Below are 21,068 nucleotides of genomic sequence, written 5' to 3'. Positions count from 1 at the left end.
AAGCTTGTGTGCTTGAACTCCCTTCTCCCTAACTGGGAGTTGGGCTGATGGCCAAGGGCTGGGCCCAGCAGTGGATGGGCCCCATAGCAGGCCCTGAGAAACATAGGCTGAATGTCCACAAGCGGCAGGCTGCAGGTGAGGTGGCTGGTGGCAGCAGCACAGAAGTACTGGGTGGCTGAGCTTTGCTGGAACAGAAGCCCCAAGCCCCGTTCTCCCTTTATTATCCAGTCAGCCCGGGGGGTCAGGTGGGTTTGGGATTCAGAGCCTGGAAGTAGACCAAGGGAGTAGCGCACCCATCTGGCTGCTGTCCACCTAAGGCTGGGCCTTGGAGGTCCAGTGGTTCAAGCTGTGACCTCACACAGGGTTAACTGGCACTACTGGGGGCAGGACAGCTGCTCTAGGCCTACCTGAGGTCACACTCCCACCTCAGGTTAACAGGTGAGGCCAATCCCTAATGAAGCATCCCAAGGCATTTTAATTCCAGGGGTTCCCACCTATTGAACACAATAGACAAGTGAGTGGCACTCTATAATGAGGGGCCCTGTGGTGATGCCTGTGAATACACTGCCACCTACTGGTCATAGCTGGCATGGCTAGCCACAGGCTGGGTTCAAGCTTACCCTGGGATTTTCTGGAAGACAGGGGAAACAGAGTACTATGCCCAAGCCTGCCTACTGAGCCCAGGTGTTGGTCTAGATCGGGGTAGTCAACCTTTTTATACCTACCGCCCACTTTTGTATCTCTGTTAGTAGTACAATTTTCTAACCGGCCACCGGTTCCACAGTTATGGTGAGTTATAAAGTAGGGAAGTAACTTTATAAAATTTATAAAGCAAAGTTACAGCAAGTTAAAGCATATAATAATAATTACTTACCAAGTACTTTATGTTGGATTTTCGCTAAGTTTGGCAGAATAAATCTTTATAAAACAACTTACTATAGTTAAATCTTTTTATTTATACTTTGGTTGCTCCACTATTGCCCACCGTGAAAACTGGAACACCCACTAGTGGGCGGTAGGGACCAGGTTGACTACCACTGGGCTAGATGCTGGGTGTTACAGCCCCAGAGGATGTCACTCTTGGATGCAGGGTCTACAAATAATTTTATTGAAACAGAACAAAAAACACAACAGCCTTCTTGAATTGGGGGCCACCTTCCCCACATTTCCCACACTCTTGAAGCACAGAGCTTGCACAGTAAAGAATTAAAAAAAGAAAAGTCATTTTATGTAGAAATTAGATTCTGCCCATCATGGACTAGACTATTTGCAAACTTTCACATTTTAAATATTCCTTTTACAGTTGTTCTTTCCTCTTTGTCCGCCCCAGGTGCTCCAGTCCTTTCCCCTGACTGATCCTGAAGGAATGGGCATACTGCAGTGGAAGGGGTGGCGGGCTCAGAGCTACTGGCACCAGCCTCAGGGTGCTGTCCCACACCGCAGGGTGGTGGGTGGTCTTCTCCCAATGTCCGGGTGGGGGCTGGTGCAAAGGCAAGGGAGATTAGATGGAGAAGGTGGGTAAGGGCAACTCCCCATAGGCACAGGCATCCATAGCCCTTCCTGATCCTATCCTATGCCCTCTCAACTGCGGGGAGGGGAAGGACAACATCTAGTTGCAGTGGGGAGGGTTCAGCCCAGTCCTGGGTAGAGGGAGAAGTCTCCTACATCAGTTCCTACTCCTATTAACAGCCAGGAAACTGTCCATCCATCTGGGGGTGGGAACACATGGCAGGTAGGAAGGAAGAATCAGGCTTGCGTTGCCCCCAGCCTCTGTCCAACAGAGGAGGAATCGAGGTAGCAAACGGCTGAAATGATCCAACAAAGGGGTAAAGGAAGTGAGGGAAAGGAAGTTCCCACGGTGTAGAGCTCCCACAGCCCAGGGGCTGGAGGAAGGCAGACTTTACTTGTAAAATGCTGTAGCCCCTAGGAGGGTTGGGCCCTAGGCAAGCTTGGAAGCAAGCAGGCCAGGCAAGGGCACAGGAACCACGCTTTTCCAATCGGCATATGCCCTGCCATGCTCCTTGCAGGGATTGCTGGGGAAGGCGGGCTGGTAACTCCGCTATTAGCCCTCACTAGCCACCAGCCACTTCTTGTTTGCAGACAAACCAGTACCCAACCAACATTGCAGGGCTGCCCTGCTCACAGCTGAAGGTTCCAAGCCAGTGGAGTTTATTTAGGATTGTGGCTTTAGCCTACGTCCTCAATGGAAGCCACACCTTCAGCCTGAGGGTTTCTTGCTGAGGCAGGAGGTGCTTGGGTTTGCAACACCCCAGGCTCACACCTCATACAGAATCACAGGGAAATCCACGTGGATGCGGGGGGGATCCAGCTTCACGATGCCCTGCCATGGAAACAGAGGCTAGTGAGGGTCATTTCAGTGCTCCTACTCCAGGAAGCCTTCCTGTTCCTCCCAGCTCCTCCCCCAAGAGCCGCCACTGCAACAGCAGACTATCTGGGTCGACCTCAAGACGCTCATCACAGGCTCTATGGCCACTGCAAAAGCCTCACCTGAGGAATCAGGTTCTTATGCACACGCCTCAGCTTGGCCCTCTTCTGCCCGTTCTTGGTGACGATTGTCTCCTCATAAAATTCGTGAGCCAGATCACCATCCTCATCATAGAACATGGAGCTGTGTAGGAGAAGGGAAAGGCTGGGCTGGAGCCTCACACCTGGTCATGATAAACACCACAGACCACTGTGAAGTGTGCCCACACCCAAAAGGGGAGGAACAACCTTGGTGGGAGGGAGGGAAAATAATATGCCTGGGGAATCTCTTGCTGAAGATCTGGGGTCTGCTAGAAGGAAGTAAGGAGTGGGGTAGTGGCCAGTGTTACTGTCAGGCCCCCAAAGGAGAGGCTATACCAGAGCACATTGTCCAGGCAACCTAGGCCGGTTCATCACTGGTTTGTTCAGCAAGAACAGCCATTCCAGCATCAGGCTCCTTCCTTCAACCAGGACTTCTAGAGTGGGCAGGGTGGTGGCCTGAGCATGCTGGTCTCCAGAAGATACTGCTGGCCCAGGGCCAAAGCCTGAGGCAGCAGATGCATGAGCTAGGAGGGAGCCTACAGGGAAAGGGTGCATCCTTCCCTCCCACCCCAGGTGGCTGGTGCAGCCAAACTGCCACTGTTGGGTCTCCCAAGTATCTATTTGTACAACCATATCTCTAGTGTCAGTCCCCAGGGGACCACCAGGGCCAGGCCAATCTAAAGCTCCCATCTAGACCCTTGGGAAGAGGGGGGAGGTCAGTGGTCCAGATCTAGAGAACATACCTGGGTGAGGGTCTCCCCTAGGCCCCATCCCCAATACTAGGGGCCCAATCCTACTTTCCCCACACCCTACCCTCAGAGGTCCAACCTCACCACCGTGGGAATCTGTACCAGCCCAAACATTCTCCTTTCAGAGGCATCAGGGGAGAGGCCTGCCCAGGGACAAGCTACAGGCCCACTCTCTTCCTAGACCCTAAGAGCAGCCAGGCCTCCGGGAATCAACTGCCCGGTTTTTCGCATCCTTTGCTCCAAAGTGGGCCTGAAATATGGGAGTCGTCCTAGCTCGGGTGCAGGGGACACGGCGGCAGGAGCTACTCATGACGCGGGGCACCTGGTCGCCCGTCTGTCCTCCCCGGGGCGGACCCCGCGCCCTTACCCGCGGCGCGTGAATACGAAGGGGGGTACGACTCGGCCTCGCGGACGCACCAAAGCTTGCTCAGCGACCGCTGCCTCCGGGCCGCCGCCCCCCGCCGCCGAGGCGAAGGGCCATAGGCCCCGAGCTTTGGAGCCGCTGGCGCCCATGTCAGGGCCGCCTGCGCATGGCGGACCCTGCGGCCGCTTTGCTCTCACAGGGCTGTCGGCGCCACCATGCCCTGCCTCGGCCTCGGCTCACAGATGCCGCCGCCGTCTTCCGTAGGCTCCGCTGTCTCCACGGAAACCTCATTTCCGCTTCCGCATGCTCCTCACGCTGCCCCTGATTGGCTGTTTCTCTCGTCGGTCCGCAGAGCAAGACCAATAGCCGCCCTCAGACATTAGGCATCCCAGCATGCACTGTGAGAGGTCAGGTCCCCGCAGGTCCCACTTTCCAGCTTGGACAGCTCCCACCCAGGGAAGCGGTGGGAAGTGCGGCTGTTGGCTGCTTTGGCGTGCATGGAGGCTCCGACGTACCCATTCCTGAGGTCAGGTACAGTGGGCTTGCCCACTCACCAAGGTTCCCCTAAACCAGCACTCTGGGGCTTGACTCCACGTCAGGGCGCACAGCGCCTGTTTGGCTTCATTCTATTCCCCCAGTTTTTGCGAGCACCACTGTGGCATGTGAAGCCGAAATTATGGAAAATTGGCTGATTATCATAGCCCAGTGGTCCCCAACCTTTTTTGGTCCATGGACCCGTTTAATGTCAGAAAACATTTTCATGGACCGACCTTTAGGGTGGGACAAATAAATGCACAAAATAAAATTATGCGACCGACACAAAAACTGTGGTATTTAAAAATATAATTGTCGAACTTATGAGACAAGCATCAAGAGTGAGTCTTAGATCTAACAGAGAATCTGGTCATTTTTAAAAAACAAAACATCGTTCAGACTTAAATAGAAATAAAACGGAAATAATGTAAGTTATTTATTCTTTCTCTGCAGACCCGTACCAAATGCCCCACGGACTGGTACCGGTCCACGGCCTGTCCAAACCCACCAGAAGGTATGCTTCATGAAGGGAAGAATTAACAGCTGTACTTTCAGTGCCATGAGCAGAGTGGATCTGTAAGAATTTGGTGGTGAAGCACATCCCACAGCTTGCAGGGGGGCTGTGGTTTCCCTAAGCTCTAGCTGCAGCTGATTTCCCTTCCACCAAGACCTGAGCTCCAAGGTGCTGAGTGATGACTTACATATCTGTACCCCAAATCCTTCACAAATTGGTTCCATAGTAACCTTAAAAAGGTGCTCTGTAAGCTTCTCCATCAGCCTTGGCAGCCATGGCATGAAGGGCAACTGGGGTGGAGGGCCCATAATCGAGTCCAAAAGCCAGAGATTCTTAAATCTTTATTCAGCCAAATTTTCTCAGGCCCCAGGCCCTGATGATGACTGTCACCCCCACCCCTTTCCCCACAGGAGGCATTCAGCTGAGGCCACAAAATTTTACATACATTCACACACATCATCAAAAATACCCAAAGTAAAGACCCTGGCTTTGATTGGCAAACAAGGCATGGACTGGGCCTGTGCCCACACTCACAGACCCCAGCCCAGGGACATCCTCCTTAGAAGAGGCACAAAGGCACTGTTGCTGCACTGTGAGCCAGCACTCCCTGACTCTAGGGTGTGTGTGCAGAAATGGGGCACTGGAGAGGAAAACCTAGACTCTTCCTCGATACCCTCCTTCCATGAACACCCACCCTTGGCTCTGATAGGGCTGTCCTGAGACTCCATCCAAGACCCAAAACATACAAGCTTTCCTCATCCCTGCAAACATGACCTTATTCTGTTTGTTGGGTCTTCCATGATTCTTGTATCTGACACACAAATTAAGGAGACTTCTGTCTGCTCTACCCCTCCTGCAAGCCTGGGGAAGCTTCCTAGGGCAACCCTGGCCCGCCATGACTCAGTAGATGAATGGCAGAGGGTGCAGAGCCATGGTCTGCTACACCCACTGGTGGCCATAGGGGGCCAGCTCCTTCGCTGTTCTCTGGGTTCATTCCGCCAGCAAGAGAGGGCCTCCACGCACACTCATTCCTCAGGCCTCACGGACCCTGTCACACTCACACGGCACACCCTTGGTGCTGCCTACTCTCCTCCTCCCGCCCAGGGGTACAAGGTCACCCCAGGGGGCAAGCATGCAGGGCCTCCTGGATCTTCTGGCGGCAGTAGGAGTACTTCTGCAGGATCTGGCGGAGGTGCTCTTCTTCCTCCCGCTTCAGGATGCGCAGGAAGTTGTGTAGCTCAGGCATGCTGAAGGCATCCCACTGCAGGAAGGGCGGGTGACAAAGGCTGCAGCAGGCATGGCCAAGCCAGCAAGCCCTCCCCAGTGCATCATGGTCACACAACTATCAGATCCCATAGACCAGAGCATCATGGTCACACAACTATCAGATCCCATAGACCAGAGCATCATGGTCACACAACTACAATGTGGCTTCCCAATATCAGGCTCTTGCCTGAATAGTCAGTGCTAGGATTCCCACCATGTCTGTAGAAAAGATGGCTCCCACACAGTAGGGCAGTCATCTCACAGACAGGCAACCAAAACGATGTTCCCAGTTACCATGGACAGGTCATGCCGACACTCAGTCTAATCTCACGCCATGGACTCACTACCTTGGAGCCAGAAGGCTTCCAGGTAAAAAGTCTTCCTGCCTGAAGGGGATGCCTGTGTGGCTTTGATCTGATCTGAGGTCACCAAACCATCAGATGGACTCCTGTATCCCCTGACTTTCCACATTGGGAAAGAGCAGAGCACCAAGACAGTTCTCCCTGGCTTGAGACAGGCCCTAGACCTCAGCGTGAAGGGCCAAGAAGCGTTCACTGTAGCCACAAGGCTCACACAGACCTGGAGAGGCTTTGCAGGGCTTGTTCTTCAACCCTATTTCTTCTCCAAGCCTTATATTAGCTGCAAGCGATCAGCCCTACCCCGTGATAACCCAGAAACGAAGGAGGGCTGTGTACTCACGTTCACCTCCCCAGAATCATTCTCCTTCAGGACAAAGCTTAGGGCCTTCTCACTGGGCCCTGCCAGGAGTCTCAGCCGCAGGGGCTGCTCGTCATCTGACAGCTTTCGGAGGTACACTGAGGGACAGAGAGGGGAAGGGAGCGTTTGAATAGTTAGGCCCAGCCCCCAGCCCTGCATGCACACCTGCATGCAGGTACACCCTCACACGTGTGGGTGAGGAGGGAAGCCCACCTTGGCCATGGCGCTCAGCCCGCTCAAAGAGCGCAAACTTGCGGGGGTCATCCACTACCAAGAACTTGCGCAGCAGGGCCTCGATGACCTCTCGTGCCCGTGTTCGAGACAACACATGCAGGTGCTTGACAGCATCCTTGGGCAGGTAGAAGGAGGTACGGCGCTTCACAGCTGTGCTCCGCCCTGGGCCCCGCCGGGCATCCTGCAAGGTGGGTGGCTTCTTGCTGGAGGGCACTGAGACAGGGCGCACCAACTTCAGTTGGACCTTGATAAAGCCTGTGTAGGAGCCATCCTTATTCTGAAAAAGAGAAACAGAACTAGGACTAGGTTCCAGGTGAGAAGGAACAGATTTGGAACACTGCCAGTCCACATGGGGCTAGGCTGTGTGTGAATAAATCACTGCTTGGGCCCACCCAGGAATACCTCAGCTGTGACCCTTTGGGTATTAGGCACACAACTGGGTTCCTGCCACTCCCCACGCCCCTTCCCGGGCTGTCAACTCACCAGGCTCATGAAGAGATTGCTGTTGATCTGGCCATTGTACTCCTTGATCTTCTGCTCAATCTCAGCCTGAGAAAGGTCAGGTGTCTCCCATTCCACAGGCTCATCCTGAAAGATGGGCCAGCATAGACCCTTAAGGAACCCATCCTGCTGCAATGCATGTCACTGACTGAGAGGTGAGCCGTAGGTGGGCCACTCTGAGAAAGGGTCTGAGAAATGGGGTAGCCTTTGGAAACTGACAAAGCTCAAACCTGATGAGAAGAACCCATCACCACTACTGGTTCTTTATGTTATGGATGGAGTCGGCAAAGGCAGAATCATTTGGCTACCCTCTGCCCCCTGACTGGGGACAAGTCTGGGTGAGGCCCTAACGGTACCTTAAAACCAAGGCGACAGCCTGACCAAGTGGTGGCGCAGTGGATAGAGCGTTGGACTGGGATATGGAGGACCCAGGTTCGAGACCTTGAGGTCGCCAGCTTGAGCGGGGGCTCATCTGGTTTGAGCGGAAGCTCACGAGCTTGGACCCAAGGTCACTGGCTCAAGCAAGGGGTTACTCGGTCTGCTAAAGGCCCGCGGTCAAGGCACATATGAGAAAGCAATCAATGAACAACTAAGGTGTTGCAATGCACAATGAAAAACTAATGATTGATGCTTCTCATCTCTCTCTGTTCCTGTCTGTCTGTCCCTATCTATCCCTCTGTCTCTCCCTCTTAAAAAAAAAAACAACACAAAAAAACCCCAAGGCGACAGAAGTCATAAGGCCCCGAGGCCAGGCAAAGACAAAGGGTGCTAGGAAGGACTCTTGTTTACAGTAAAACTACCTCTCAACTAAACAACCTGATCCCAGCACTTAGTTTGGGATCACTTCTCAGTGCTGTCCTCCATCAGACCTTTGGAAACTTGGGGAAGCCCCAACTTTAGTCCTCAGCAGCACCCACTGGCTGGCTGGTGTCAGTGTATGTCCTGGAGAAGGCAGCCTACTTTGCCACTCTGCCCTGGCAAAAGGCCATGGCCCACTGTAGGGTGAGAGGTGTGAGGACTGGTACAGACCAGGAGCCCAGCCAACAGTGGGCAGGAGGGTCAAGACGACCTCTACAACATTAAGAGCCCTTGGTAGAGAACTTGGGGCCAGCCCAGCATGTCTCACACATAGGGAGGAAACCACTGTGACATGCCACCATCTGATTTTGGCCTAGGCTGCAAGAAAGATAGCTTCAGGCCAGGTTCCAAATCTGCCAGAGATACACAGGTAGACTCCTGGTAGAGCCTGTCCCACAAATGCCAAGTAGGTAGGTTTCCATACCTCCCTGCTGTCTGGATGTCAGCAGAGATTTTGGCTTAGCAGTCAGGCCCTCCTCCACTCCCCCAGGAACTGGATTCTTACGGAGAAGGGGAGTATGGACCAGGGCAGTCAGGACAGTCAATGAACCTCCTACCAAATTCCTTGGTCCCATTGCATCTCAGACCCTCGCTGGAATGGGAGCATCACAGACAGCTGAGATTGCACCTGAGTAATGCTTTCTTCCACGTCCCAAGGGACTTCACAAGGTCTCCTATAAAATAATCTTGTGCCCAGCTCTGAGCCCAGGACAGCCAAACTTCTCCCTGACTGCTGCTTTGGAGCCCTCTAACCATCTGACGGGGAATGAAAGATGAGGGCACAGCCTTTTAACAGGATGCTCTTCACTTAGAACTGTTTTCAAGCACTGGTCCACCAGAGATTTCAGGCCAGACCACAAAAGAGTTCATCTCCCTGATGTTGTATGAAAAACACTGACTTAGAACCTGCTGCTAGCAGTTCAGCAGCCAGCCACTGGGTGCTGCTGAGGACTAAAGTTGGGGCTTCCCCAAGTTTCCAAAGGTCTGATGGAGGACAGCACTGAGAAGTGAAAACCTGACCCTAAACCTTGGGGACGATGGGAAACCCCGTAAGGCTAGGAAAAACAAATATCGAAAAACAAATATCGTGGGCTCTGGAAAATGGGGACTTGGGGGGTAACAAGTTGGAGGCTGGACTGAAGGGTGGATATGTTTGTTCAGGCCTGAAAAGAGGGCTTGGGACAGGAAGAAGTGCCCCACTGACAAATGCCAGGATGCGACGGATACTAGACTTGGGAGGAAGGCCGAGCAGACTCCAGTGCCAGGGCAGGAAGGAATTCTGTCTACAGAACAGTGGGCATGTAGATGGCACTAACTTATTCCCCTTCCTGGTGATGGCTCTGAGCTCCAGCCTGGGAATGAAAAGACGTGCTCCTTCCTCTTCCCTTCCCGGGGAATTCAGTGGCCCTGGACTGGGATGCTGTGTCCTAACCAGCCCCTTTCCTTTGCCCGGTGAACCTCCCTCGGTATGTTTACTCATTAAACAAGGGACTTGGAGGCCCTGCACTGTCCTACCAGGATTCTAGAGGAGGAAAACGCTCTTTTTCTGTTTCTAAAGCTGCCCAGTGGAGGAGGATTCCAACAACCATCCCAGAGGGACGCACAGCAGGACCATGGAATTTCCTTTCTCCTGCTCCACAATGACGGACGGCTTTATTTTATACACACATCAGAACACCCCAACCTCCTTTTCAATTGTATTGTGGTTTTCTCACCTTTCCACAGTGGAAAATGGGTTAGGCCTGAGGGCCAGAGACAGTGAGAGACAGTGTCAGGGATTCACACTCAAACCTTGCTTACAAGCTCTGGGCTGATGAAGTGCTCCTTGATGCTCACAGTTCAAAACCGGGCTTCCTTCCTGTCTATTCCCATACCCCTTCTTTCCAGATGCACTCCAATTTTAATATATGTGCTCCCAAGGCGAGCACTCCAGGGCCACCCCGTAGTGGGGATCAGAATCCCCCACATCCCGGCGGCTGGTGACAGGCAGGACCGGCAAAAGAGGTCGGAACTGCTGGCTCCCTCCAGGAGTGCACAGGGTGGGACGCAGACCTTCCCTCGCCTCTTGCCTAAAAACACGTCTCAGTTCCCGGCTAGGACTCCTCCCTCTCCACTTCCTCCTCCCTGTTTCCGCCCGGAGAGGGTGGGAACACCCGGACGCGGAACCGAGTCCAGTGCAGACTGCGTAGTCGGCTTTAGTCATAGGTGGACAGATGCCCTTCCCTGGGCTGCCCCAAGCCGCCTAGGTGCTTCCCCGGGTTCAACCAGCCGGTGACAGAGATAGCAAGGCCTCGGCACCCAAGACGGACGCCGAGGGCCCGGCACATGGTTCCGCGGCCTGGCCCTGGGTCCACGGGAGCGCGGGGCTGCCCACAGACTACACGGACACTTACTGGGGAAGGGCGGGGTCCCAGTGGCCGCTCCCGGCCCGCCTCCCGCAGCCCCGGCCCCCACCTGGTCCCGGCGCGGCCGGCGCACCAGCGAGGTACGCGCCGTAAAGTACTGCTCGAGCTCCGAGTCGGAGTCCTCCTGGCTGCAGTAGCCACTGCTTGTCGTGCTGCTCCAGGTCATCTCGAAGGAAGGCGTCCCCGCGTCGGCCTCGCCCATCGCCGCGCCCGCCAGCCAGCTAGCTCACCGAGCCCGGTGCGCCGGTAGCCTCCAACCACCGCCCCAAGCGCGCGCGTCAGTGTGCGCGTGCGCTCGGGCCCGCGTCGGCGCAGCGACCGTTAACGCTGAAACCCCGCGGGTGGGGTCTATCTAGCACTCGTCTCATTGGGGGAGGAACTTTCAGGGGCGGGGCCAACGCGCCTTGCCCCCGGCAATGATCTCATTGCCCAGGCAGCTCAGCTCCGCCCGCCCGCAGGCCCTACCTCCCGTAGGGAGCAAGTGGGAGCGTGTGCGCATGTGCCGCAGCGTGGCTGCAGGGCCGGATGCGGAAAGGTGCGGAACTTGCGCTGGCGCCGAGCCTGGGTGATGGGGGCGGTTCGTGTAGAAGCAGCACACCCCGCACCCCTTGGAGCCCGCGCGTAGCTACCCCTTTGCGGCGGGGAATTCCGCTCTTAGAATGCACATAGCGCGCCTAACGCTCGGGCCCGCCCTAGGCTACGCCTGCGATGGGGCCCGTTCGTCTGCGCGTCCCCGCCTCGCCTGAACACCCCCGGCCCTGAACTCACCACGTTCGTGTCCCGCTCCAGCGCCGGTTCCCAGCCCAGGTCCCGGGGCCCGCAGCAGTCCAGGCAGACGAGCGCGCGGCAACGGTAGTGGCAGGTGAACTTGCAATCTGCAGAGAGGTCTGGCCGTGAGGCAGAGGGGCCCCAGCTCCTGCTCCGAGAAGCGTCCCAGGGACAGAAGAGAAGCCCCCAGGGTGAAGGCCGTGGACCGCTGGGCTCTGTTGAACTGGCCTTATTTGAGGCGCCGCTAGCGCTTACTGCTACGCAGATTCTAGTGTTAGTCCTCCGGCGTCTCGAAACAAGCGGCAAGGCCTCGGGCAGTTAAGGATCCAGGCCTGCGTAACCGCTCTAGCGCCTACCGCAGAACTCACCCCTTCCGCATTGTCAGCCCCCTCCCTCCGCCCTTGAAAAGAGAAAAAGCAAAGTTTTAACACATGTACCCCTTTAGTTGTCATCTCTCTCGACTCCCCTCACGCCAAAATAGATCATCAGCTCTGCTCTACAAGCGCTCATTCTTCGCCTTCAGTCTCCCTACTCATTCCAGGCAGGTCTGCCCGGTCAGGGTTCTCGGCAACCTGCACGCAGCCGGACCTGGCGGGCCCTTCTTCATCCTCACCTCGCATCGTTTGATTCTGACCCGGTTTTCTCCTGCGTCCAGGCAGCTCCTGCTGAGCTCCTCCGGTTCTGTTTCAGCGCCCAGATCTGACTGATGGTGGAGTGTCATGGAGGCTCAGTCTTCATCACTGCTCTGCTCCGTGTACACTCAACCCACCCCAGATCCGAGGCTTCCATCACTGACTTCCCCCTCAGATCCAATCCTGTGTGTCTATCTTAACTTGGATGTCTAATACATTTCAACCCAACATGGCCAACATTTTACTTTTCTTCCACCTCACTCTACCCTCGCCAGGGGTTCATTCACTTCAGCAAAATTTGCCATTATCCTCCCAAGTTGTTTGAGATAGAAAACCTCAGCTCATCTTTGACTCCTCCCTTGTTTGTGTCTCTCACACACCCAAATTGTCTGGTTTTTCATTTCCATGGCCACTTTATTTCTCGGGAACACTGCAGTGTCCCAGCCCTTGTTCATGATTTGTATTCTGTTACATCTCCTGTGTCCCCTCCCAGCTGAATTCAGGACAGACTCCTATACTGAATGAGAGGGTCACCAAGTACACACAGACAGGCCTAAGACACCTTAAGTTCTGAAATGGGCCAGAGCAGTGATTTGCAACCCAGGCTGCACATTAGAAAGATGTTTTTAAAAGTCGCCGATACACTCCAGTGATTAATTCAGCAGGTCTGAGGTAGGGTCCAGGCATATAAGGCGTTTGGAGGGCTGTAAAAGCATTCCAAGTGATTCTAGCTCATAACCAATGGGAGAGCAGCCTCTCCTTGTGGAGGACAGGAGGACCTCGGGGGTGTGTGTGGCTGACTGTGTTTCATGTCCTAACACCTGGTTGACCGACTGTGATAGGTATTTGCTATAGGAAGACTCAACAAAGTTCCTGCTTGCAGGGGGCCCACCCTAGGCTCTAGCTTCCTTAGGCCCCCTTCTATAGGTGGGCAAATTTCCTCCGCCCCAGGGACTCTGGGAGGGGACATGGTGAGTTAGTCCTTGGGAAGGGGCTGACCTGAAAATATGCGCTCAAGAGACTGGTAGGCATAAAGCTTTCTCCAGCCTTTTAAAGATAAACAACTTAAAAGATCAGCACCTTGGTATTCATAGCAACTGCTTCTGCCCAGCTGTACTTCAGACGCAGGTGCAGTGTGGCAAGGACTAAAACGTGCTCACACCTTCTCTGGTGGCGGGATAAAGGTAATGGTCCTCAGTGATGTCCCAGCCTACCCCTCCGTCGCAACTTGCCCCGCAGCGACTGTGGTGCCCCTTGACCACCCGTTGGCTCTCGCCAGTGCGTGGGGCCACTACTCACGCGCGCACTGCAGGCCCTTGCGCACGACGCCCCAGATGAAGTCGCCGCAGAGGTCGCACCACGTGTGCGTGGTGGGCCCCGCAGGCTGGAAGCGGTGGCCGCGGCCCGGGACCGGCTGCCTGGCTGGGTTGCGCGCTGTGCCCGGCGCGATGCGCAGCGCGTTGGCGCGCTCCAGTCGGGTGCGACCCGGGCCGGCGCGCCGCGCGGGTGCCAGTTCCCGCAGCTCAATGAGCTCAGGTTCAGTGGACATGGCCCAGTCGGGCCCGGGCTCCAGCCGGCTCTGGGAGCGAGTGATCGTGGGGCGGGCGGGACAGTTGGGCGGGCCCCGATGCAGCACCGCCCCGGAGATCCAGGCAGAGCTGCGGGGGACTGCTGCGGCGAGCCGCGCAATGGAAACCTAGGCGCTCGGGCTGTGTCGACCCGCAGGCGGAGTGTGGCAGAGGGGGCAGCTGCGGGGGACCGCTCTCGGAGTCCCCGCCCTCCCTTTCCTTCCCTCCCTTCATCCCGAGAGCAACTCCCCACCCCCTTGCGACGACGAGTGCAAAGGGCCACGCGGAGACAGGCGAGTTTCTGGAGGCCAGCTTTACAGTGCAAGAGGAAGAAGGTCCCCACATCCGGCCCTTGCCCCCCAGCCCCCCTCCAAGGAAAGCCTCCTGGCCCAGCTGAGGCAGCACCCTAGGCCTCCCCGCTGGGTCGGGCAGGAAGCGGGGAGCCGCTGCTGGGGAAGAGGGGACAGCAGTTCCACCCCGTCTGCTCTCCCCGCCACCTGGGAGGCTAGGGCTCTTGCAGAGAACAGGCTGAAATTCTGAGGTTCAGGGGCACACTCTGGCTGGGTGGTACGGCATTGGTGGTCGGCCCTCTGCCGCTGCAGCCATCACTTCGCTCTATCCCCCTGGGCTGCCAGGACACAAGTCTTTCCATGCTTCTTCCAGTGCTTGACTTGGCACTCCCTGCAGGCAAGTGAGCCAGTGAGGATGCAGTGCTCGTGGGGGTGCGGGAGTGGGGCTCAGGGGCCCCAGTCTTCGGGTCCCCTCACCTGCAGGGAGTGGGGCTCAGGGGCCCCAGTCTCCGGGTCCCCTCACCTGCAGGGAGTGGGGCTCAGGGGCCCCAGTCTCCGGGTCCCCTCACCTGCAGCAGTACCACTCGTTCTGGCATCGGGAGCAGCGTCTGAAGGCCTCTGTGCCGCAGGAGGCACAGCGGGGTCGGTCTGGAGCCACTGCCTCCAGCACATCCAGCCTGTAGGTCTCAGCCCACCTGGGAAGAGGAGCAGGGCCATCTGGCTGGGCCTGGTGGGTGGGGGCCCAGGAGCAGCCCTGCCCCCGGCCATGCCTTCTGCACGCTGTCTGCCACCTTGGTAGGCCTCACCTCTGCGCCTGCAGCCGTAGGTCCTGCTCCGAGGGGCTGAACACATGGAGTAGCTGGTGCTTGGCTATAGCCAGCCACTTGCCTTTGCCCTCTCGTTCCAGCCGCCCCCAGATTTCTGGGATCTGGGGAAGAGAAGTGGAGAGAGGCAGGGAGGAGGCGGCCAAGTGGGCAGTGCTCCTGAGCAAATGCCGTTCTAGTGCCTACCTGTTCAAACACCAGGTCCTTCTTAGGGGGCTGGGGCTCAGCCAGGGCCAGGTGGGCCAGGAAGCCCTTCAGGTCTGCCAGGTTGGGCAGCTGGTCGAGCAGCGTGTCTGTTAGGAAGGCCTGAAGCTGCAATGGTGTCCGGAGGGGGAGGCCGATGTGAAATGGTGCTGACGAGAGGGCCACGGAACAGAGAGGGCCTGGGCTGGGCGGGGGTGGCTTTGGGGCCCATGTCCCACTAACTGCTCTGTCACCTGAGGCCCAAGGTCTGGAAACAGGAGGGGGCTGAAGTGGGCGGGTCAAGACAAACACAGGGAGGGGCAGGCACAGTGCCAGGGCTGTGGGCTGTGGCGTGGCGTGGGAAAGCTTTCCCACCTTGAGCAGCTGGCCTTTGGCAAAGCTTGTGAGGCAGTAGCGGGCCCGGGCCTCAGGGCTCAGCAGCAGGTTGTACAGGGCAATCCACACTTGCCCGTCTAACTTGCTCAGCTTTTGCTGCTCTGCGGGTGCCACTGTCTGCCAACGGCCCCCCTCAAAGTGCTGCAGCTTGCCTGGGGAGAGGAACCAGCAGACTGGGTACAGGCGTTGCATGCTTTCTGAGAGAGCCAGCTGCATGGGCAGGGCAACTGACCATTGATTGCCCTGGGTGCAGAACTTGCCCAGGCTATGGTGCTGCTCACTCCAGAGCACGGTGAGTCATTGGTAGGAGACACAAAGGCCCTGCCTGGTGCAGAAGCCAGGTCTAGGCCCACGCCGGGTAAGTCATCCTTGTATGCTCTGTGGGCTAGGGGGCAGGTGTCTGCCTGTGTGCAAGGTGCCCACCCCTGTCGGTCCCGGAGGACGTCCTTACCGCCGTCCCCCCGGTGCCAGGGGCTGTGCTCCAGCAGCTCCACCAGAAGGCAGGGCAGGTTGTGGGTGCTGAGCATGCGGCTCAGGGTGCTCAGGGAAAGGCTGGGGGGGTGGAGAGAGGTGAGCAGAGAGGGCAGGCCCAGGCTCCCCCTCAGGGTGCTCAGGGAAAGGCTGGGCTGGGGGGGTGGAGAGAGGTGAGCAGAGAGGGCAGGCCCAGGCTCCCCCTTCCACCGCAGGCCCCGGCGGGCAGGGCGGCCCACCTGTCCACGCTGTCGGTGATGTAGCGGAGCACCGAGAGTGCCTTCAGCGCGATCTCAAATTCCATCAGCTCCGCCTGCCTCTGCAGCTCCTGGGGGACACGGGCTCTCAGGCCGGGGTGGGGGCCGGGCCTACCCCTTTCCCACACCAGGACCCTCGGCGCACCTGCATGGGGCTGCTGTACTGGGACTCCTTTCCGTCAGGGGTGCCACCATGGCCACCCCGGGCCACCAGCAGAGTCAGTTTGCGGTGGCAGTAGTCCACCAGGTCCAGGACAGTGTCCTCTGCCGACTCACACACCTCCTGGGCGCAGACAGAGGGGAGACACTCTCTGACACCCGTTCCTCAGACACACCCCCTTGCCCGCAGGCCGTGGCACGGGCCAGGAGCCAGTAGCAGGACTGGAGCCTCACCTTGTGGAAGAACACAGTCTCCAGGAGATTGATGATGGAAGCCTCATGGTGTATCTGGCAGATAAAGAGGAGGACAGAGTCGGGGGCTGCTGCTGGAGGGTCAGGGGCTCCCGGCTCCCTTCTCTCATGCAGGGCCCTCCGACGGGTGGGCAGAGTGTGAGCCCGGGGCTAGCTCACCACCATGTAGATGGGAAATGTGTTCTGGGGCTTGAAGTCCTCCAGCCTGCACAGCACAGGGAACACCTTCTGCTTCCACATCTCCACGGCGATCAGCTCCCCCACCAGCGTTGGGATCTTCGTGGGGAGGGGAAGGGACAGGCATGCGGTGGGCGTGCAGCGGGCCTGCAGCCCTCCCACCCTGGGCTCAGCCTAGCCCAGGTTTCCTCCAACTCCCCTGGGCCCCTAGACTCTCCTGTGCCCGTGAGTACCTTCCTGGTCCTTCTCCTGCACCCTGACCATTTTCAGCTGCCCCGACATCGCTGTGGGGCCGTCCCCCAGGCTTCCTGGGGCTGGTCCCTGCCTCGCCTCCCCTGTGCACGTGCCCTCGCCACCTGTACCATTCAGGTGGCTCTTGGGCCAGCCCTCCTGCTCACGCCCTCCCTCTTGTTCCTGTCATACTACATCCAATGCTCGTGTGTGCCTTGGCCTCACTCTCCCCAGGACCCTTCAAAGGGCCCTACTCCTGCTCCACAACCTAGCAGGGGCTCTACCTTTTCCTGCAGAGAAACCCTTTTTCAAGTGGTATCTCAGGTCAGCTGCTGGTGCCACCTCCTGGCTCATGTTCCAACCAAACCAATCCTGGTTTCTAATGCCCTCTTTTTTGTGTTTGGAAGGTTGCCTCCCTCCTTCCATGCCCGAGTCCCACCCCCTCTGCAGTGGGGACCCCCTCCACCTGACAGTCTATTCATTTTTTTAATTGATTTTTTTTTTTTTTTTTTTTTTTTAGAGAGAGAGAGAGAGAAAGGGGGAGGAACAGGAAGCACCAACTCATAGTAGCTGCTTCTTCTTGCATGTGCCTTGACTGGACAAGCCTGGGGTTTTGAACTGGCGACCTCAGTGTTCCAGGTTGATGCTTTAGCCACAGCACCTCCACAGGTCAGGAACAGACTTTAGAACAGGGGTCCCCAAACTTTTTACACAGGGGACCAGTTCACTGTCCCTCAGACTGTTGGAGGGCCGGACTATAAAAAAAACTATGAACAAATCCCTATGCACACTGCACATATCTTATCTTAAAGTAAAAAAACAAAATGGGAACAAATACAATATTTAAAATAAAGAACAAGTAAATTTAAACCAACAAACTGACCAGTATTTCATTGGGAACTATGGGCCTGCTTTTGGCTAATGAGATGGTCAATGTGCTCCTCTCACTGACCACCAATGAAAGAGGTGCCCCTTCCGGAAGTGCGGCAGGGGCCAGATAAATGGCCTCAGGGGGCCGCATGCGGCCCACGGGCCGTAGTTTGGGGACCCCTGCTTTAGAACTTGGGCCCTTCCTCTACAGTCTAGGCCAGGGAGAGTCAACCTTTTTATACCTACCGCCCACTTCTGTATCTCTGTTAGTAGTAACATTTTCTAACTGCCCACCGGTTCTACAGTAATGGTGATTTATAAAGTAGGGAAGTAACTTTATATTTTACTTTATAAAATTTATAAAGCAGAGTTACAGCAAATTAAAGTAGATAATAATAATTACTTACCAAGTACTTTATGTTGGATTTTCGCTAAGTTTGGCAGAATAAATCTTTTTTTAAAATTTTTATTTAATTTAATTTAATTTTTTTTTTTTTTTGTATTTTTCTGAAGCTGGAAACAGGGAGAGACAGTCAGACAGACTCCCGCATGCGCCCGACCGGGATCCACCCGGTACGCCCACCAGGGGCGACGCTCTGCCCACCAGGGGGCGATGCTCTGCCCCTCCGGGGCGTCGCTGTATCGCGACCAGAGCCACTCTAGCGCCTGGGGCAGAGGCCAAGGAGCCATCCCCAGCGCCCGGGCCATCTTTGCTCCAATGGAGCCTTGGCTGCGGGAGGGGAAGAGAGAGACAGAGAGGAAGGAGGGGGTGGGAGGTGGAGAAGCAAATGGGCGCTTCTCCTGTGTGCCCTGGCCGGGAATCGAACCCGGGTCCCCCGCACGCCAGGCCGACGCTCTACCGCTGAGCCAACCGGCCAGGGCTTATTTTATTTTTTTTTACAGAGACAGGAGTCAGAGTGAGGGATAGACAGGGACAGACAGACAGGAACGGAGAGATGAGAAGCATCAATCATTAGTTTTTCGTTGTGCTTTGCGACACCTTAGTTGTTCATTGATTGCTTTCTCATATGTGCCTTGACTGCAGGCCTTCAGCAGACCGAGTAACCCCTTGCTTGAGCCAGCGACCTTGGGTCCAAGCTGTTAATTTTTTTTTTTTTTTTTTTTTTTTTGCATTTTTCCGAAGCTGGAAACGGGGAGGCAGTCAGACAGACTCCTGCATGCGCCTGACCGGGATCCACCCCGGCACGCCCACCAGGGGGCTATGCTCTGGCCCTCTGGGGTGTCTCTCTGCCGCAATCAGAGCCATTCTAGCGCCTGAGGCAGAGGCCACAGAGCCATCCTCAGTGCCTGAGCCAACTTTGCTCCAATGGAGCCTCGGCTGCAGGAGGCGAAGAGACAGACAGAGAGGTAGGAGAGGGGGAGGGGTGGAGAAGCAGATGGGCACTTCTCCTGTGTGCCCTGCCCGGGAATCGAACCCGGGACTTCTGCACGCCAGGCCAACGCTCTACCACTGAGCCAACCGGCCAGGGCCCAAGCTGTTGAATTTTTGCTCAAACTAGATGAGCCCACGCTCAAGCTGGCGACCTCGGGGGTCTCGAACCTGGGTCTTCCACATCCCAGTCTGACGCTGTATCCACTGCGCCACCGCCTGGTCAGGCAGCAGAATAAATCTTTATAAAACAACTTACTATAGTTAAATCTATCCTCTTCTTCTTTTTTTTTTTTTTTTTGTATTTTTCTGAAGCTGGAAACGGGCGAGACAGTCAGACAGACTCCCGCGTGCGCCCGACCGGGATCCACCCGGCACGCCCACCAGGGGGCGACGCTCTGCCCACCAGGGGGCGATGCTCTGCCCCTCCGGGGCGTCGCTCTGTCGCGAGCAGAGCAACTCTAGCGCCTGGGGCAGAGGCCAAGGAGCCATCCCCAGCGCCCGGGGCATCTTTGCTCTAATGGAGCCTCCGCTGCGGAGGGGAAGAGAGAGACAGAGAGGAAGGAGAGGGGGAGGGGTGGAGAAGCAGATGGGCGCTTCTCCTGTGTGCCCTGGCCAGGAATTGAACCCGGGACTTCTGCACGCCGGGCCGACGCTCTACCACTGAGCAAACCGGCCAGGGCCATAAAATCTATCTTCTTATTTATACTTTGGTTGCTCCGCTACTGCCCACCATGAAAGCTGGAACACCCACTAGTGGGCGGTGGGGACCAAGTTGACTACCACTGGTCTAGGCTGTTATAGGATCCATGATTATTTCCCTGATCAACCCATGCCCTGCACCTGGTGTGGCATGCCAGAGTCGTGTCCAATAGGGGTGGCAAAATCAAACGTGTAACCTCCTCTTCCCGTGCGGAGAACAGGTATACCCGCTGGAGGGAAGAACAGATGCCCAAGGCGCTCCTGAGGCATACAGTGGTGGGGTGGGGGTGAGTGTGGACCCCGGAGTACCTTCCCATGGGTGACCAGCAGCTCCTGGATGGGCTCCCCCTCGCTGGCTGTGGCATCAAGGATGGCCTGCATGTTCAGCTTCTCCAGGTTCTCATGTTGCTGGTTCCACCTGCCCCAGAGGGTGTGTGTGTGTTTGTGTGTGTGTGCGTGTGCGTGCGCGAGCGCATTGGGGTGCACATGTGTGCAGGAGGAGTCAAGTGCGGGCTGTCCCATTGGAACCTAACCTGATCCTGAGGGCCCAGAGTGGGCTCAAGATCGTATACCCCTATCTTGGAAAGCTTCACCCTCCACACTGGGCAACCCCTCCCCCAATGCCGGAACTCCTCCCCTTCTTCAAAGGGCTCTGACCCCATGGCTTCACCTGACCCTTGATCAGTTAGTTGCCTTACCCTCTGGAGCCCGTCTCGAGCAGCGGGAAGTTGCGGAGTCCCCGCACAAGCACGTCAGCCTCCCCGGGCAGCAGCAGCTCCAGCTCGCTCATGTCGGGGCTGGGGACAGAGAAGGCGGGATTCAGCGGACTCCACTGCCCGCGCTGAGGTGCGGGAAGTCTGGGACTAGACAGTTGCTGAGCAGTTGGGGCGCGTGGGTCTCGCTGCCATGGATACCGCTAGCTCGAGTCTGCGCAATGCGGCCCGGGGCGGGCGCAGGGTTCTCACTGCCCCGCCCGCCCGCCTATTCGGACTCCTGGAGCTTTCTCCTTCATAACCGGCTGTTAATAACGGGTCTCCCGAGTGCCAGACTCCTGTGGCCTAGGCTCCCTCCTCGGACGGATGTCAAGTCGGCCCGCCCCACACCTGGTCTCACGCAGCTGCTCCACGCTAGACCACACCGAGTTTCGCGCCCAGCTCCACCTGTTGGCTGGGCCCCGAAATACTGCGCAGGGCCCACTTCTCTCCACCCTAGTCCAGACCGCCATCACCT

At 56.7% G+C, this 21,068-nt stretch overlaps 3 protein-coding genes across 5 annotated transcripts; all 3 read right to left on the bottom strand.

Annotated features, from left to right (window-relative positions):
• Nucleotides 1–932: 932 nt before the first annotated feature.
• On the bottom strand, nt 933–3,922 carry TUSC2 (tumor suppressor 2, mitochondrial calcium regulator). Its single transcript, XM_066351401.1, has 3 exons — nt 3,643–3,922; nt 2,509–2,629; nt 933–2,341 (listed from the first exon to the last, which is right to left on the bottom strand). Exons 1-3 carry the CDS (start codon nt 3,786–3,788, stop codon nt 2,276–2,278), a joined length of 333 nt encoding a protein of 110 aa, XP_066207498.1. The 5' UTR covers nt 3,789–3,922; the 3' UTR covers nt 933–2,275.
• A 1,093-nt stretch (nt 3,923–5,015) lies between these two features.
• RASSF1 (Ras association domain family member 1) lies at nt 5,016–13,718 on the bottom strand. Of its 3 annotated transcripts, none has more exons than XM_066350798.1 (6): nt 13,368–13,718; nt 11,437–11,543; nt 7,388–7,492; nt 6,884–7,181; nt 6,653–6,768; nt 5,016–5,948 (listed from the first exon to the last, which is right to left on the bottom strand). In XM_066350798.1, the coding sequence occupies exons 1-6, from the start codon at nt 13,615–13,617 to the stop codon at nt 5,802–5,804; spliced, it is 1,023 nt and encodes a 340-aa protein (XP_066206895.1). In that variant the 5' UTR covers nt 13,618–13,718; the 3' UTR covers nt 5,016–5,801. The 3 variants fall into 3 exon arrangements, with proteins under 3 accessions (XP_066206895.1, XP_066206897.1, XP_066206896.1); XM_066350800.1 differs by lacking the exon at nt 13,368–13,718 and adding an exon at nt 12,050–12,071; XM_066350799.1 differs by lacking the exons at nt 11,437–11,543; nt 13,368–13,718 and adding an exon at nt 10,718–10,999.
• A 231-nt stretch (nt 13,719–13,949) lies between these two features.
• ZMYND10 (zinc finger MYND-type containing 10) lies at nt 13,950–21,036 on the bottom strand. Its single transcript, XM_066351540.1, has 13 exons — nt 20,999–21,036; nt 20,537–20,635; nt 20,148–20,256; nt 16,628–16,744; nt 16,451–16,504; nt 16,203–16,340; nt 16,040–16,128; nt 15,781–15,881; nt 15,309–15,481; nt 14,937–15,062; nt 14,733–14,854; nt 14,496–14,621; nt 13,950–14,317 (listed from the first exon to the last, which is right to left on the bottom strand). Exons 2-13 carry the CDS (start codon nt 20,626–20,628, stop codon nt 14,242–14,244), a joined length of 1,323 nt encoding a protein of 440 aa, XP_066207637.1. The 5' UTR covers nt 20,629–20,635; nt 20,999–21,036; the 3' UTR covers nt 13,950–14,241.
• Between the last annotated feature and the right edge of the window lie 32 nt (nt 21,037–21,068).

The sequence above is a fragment of the Saccopteryx leptura genome, chromosome 10 (assembly GCF_036850995.1).
Source record: "Saccopteryx leptura isolate mSacLep1 chromosome 10, mSacLep1_pri_phased_curated, whole genome shotgun sequence".
NCBI classification, from domain to species: domain Eukaryota; kingdom Metazoa; phylum Chordata; class Mammalia; order Chiroptera; family Emballonuridae; genus Saccopteryx; species Saccopteryx leptura.
Note: the sequence above shows the minus strand (reverse complement) of the source record. Positions and strands in the feature narration are given on the sequence as shown.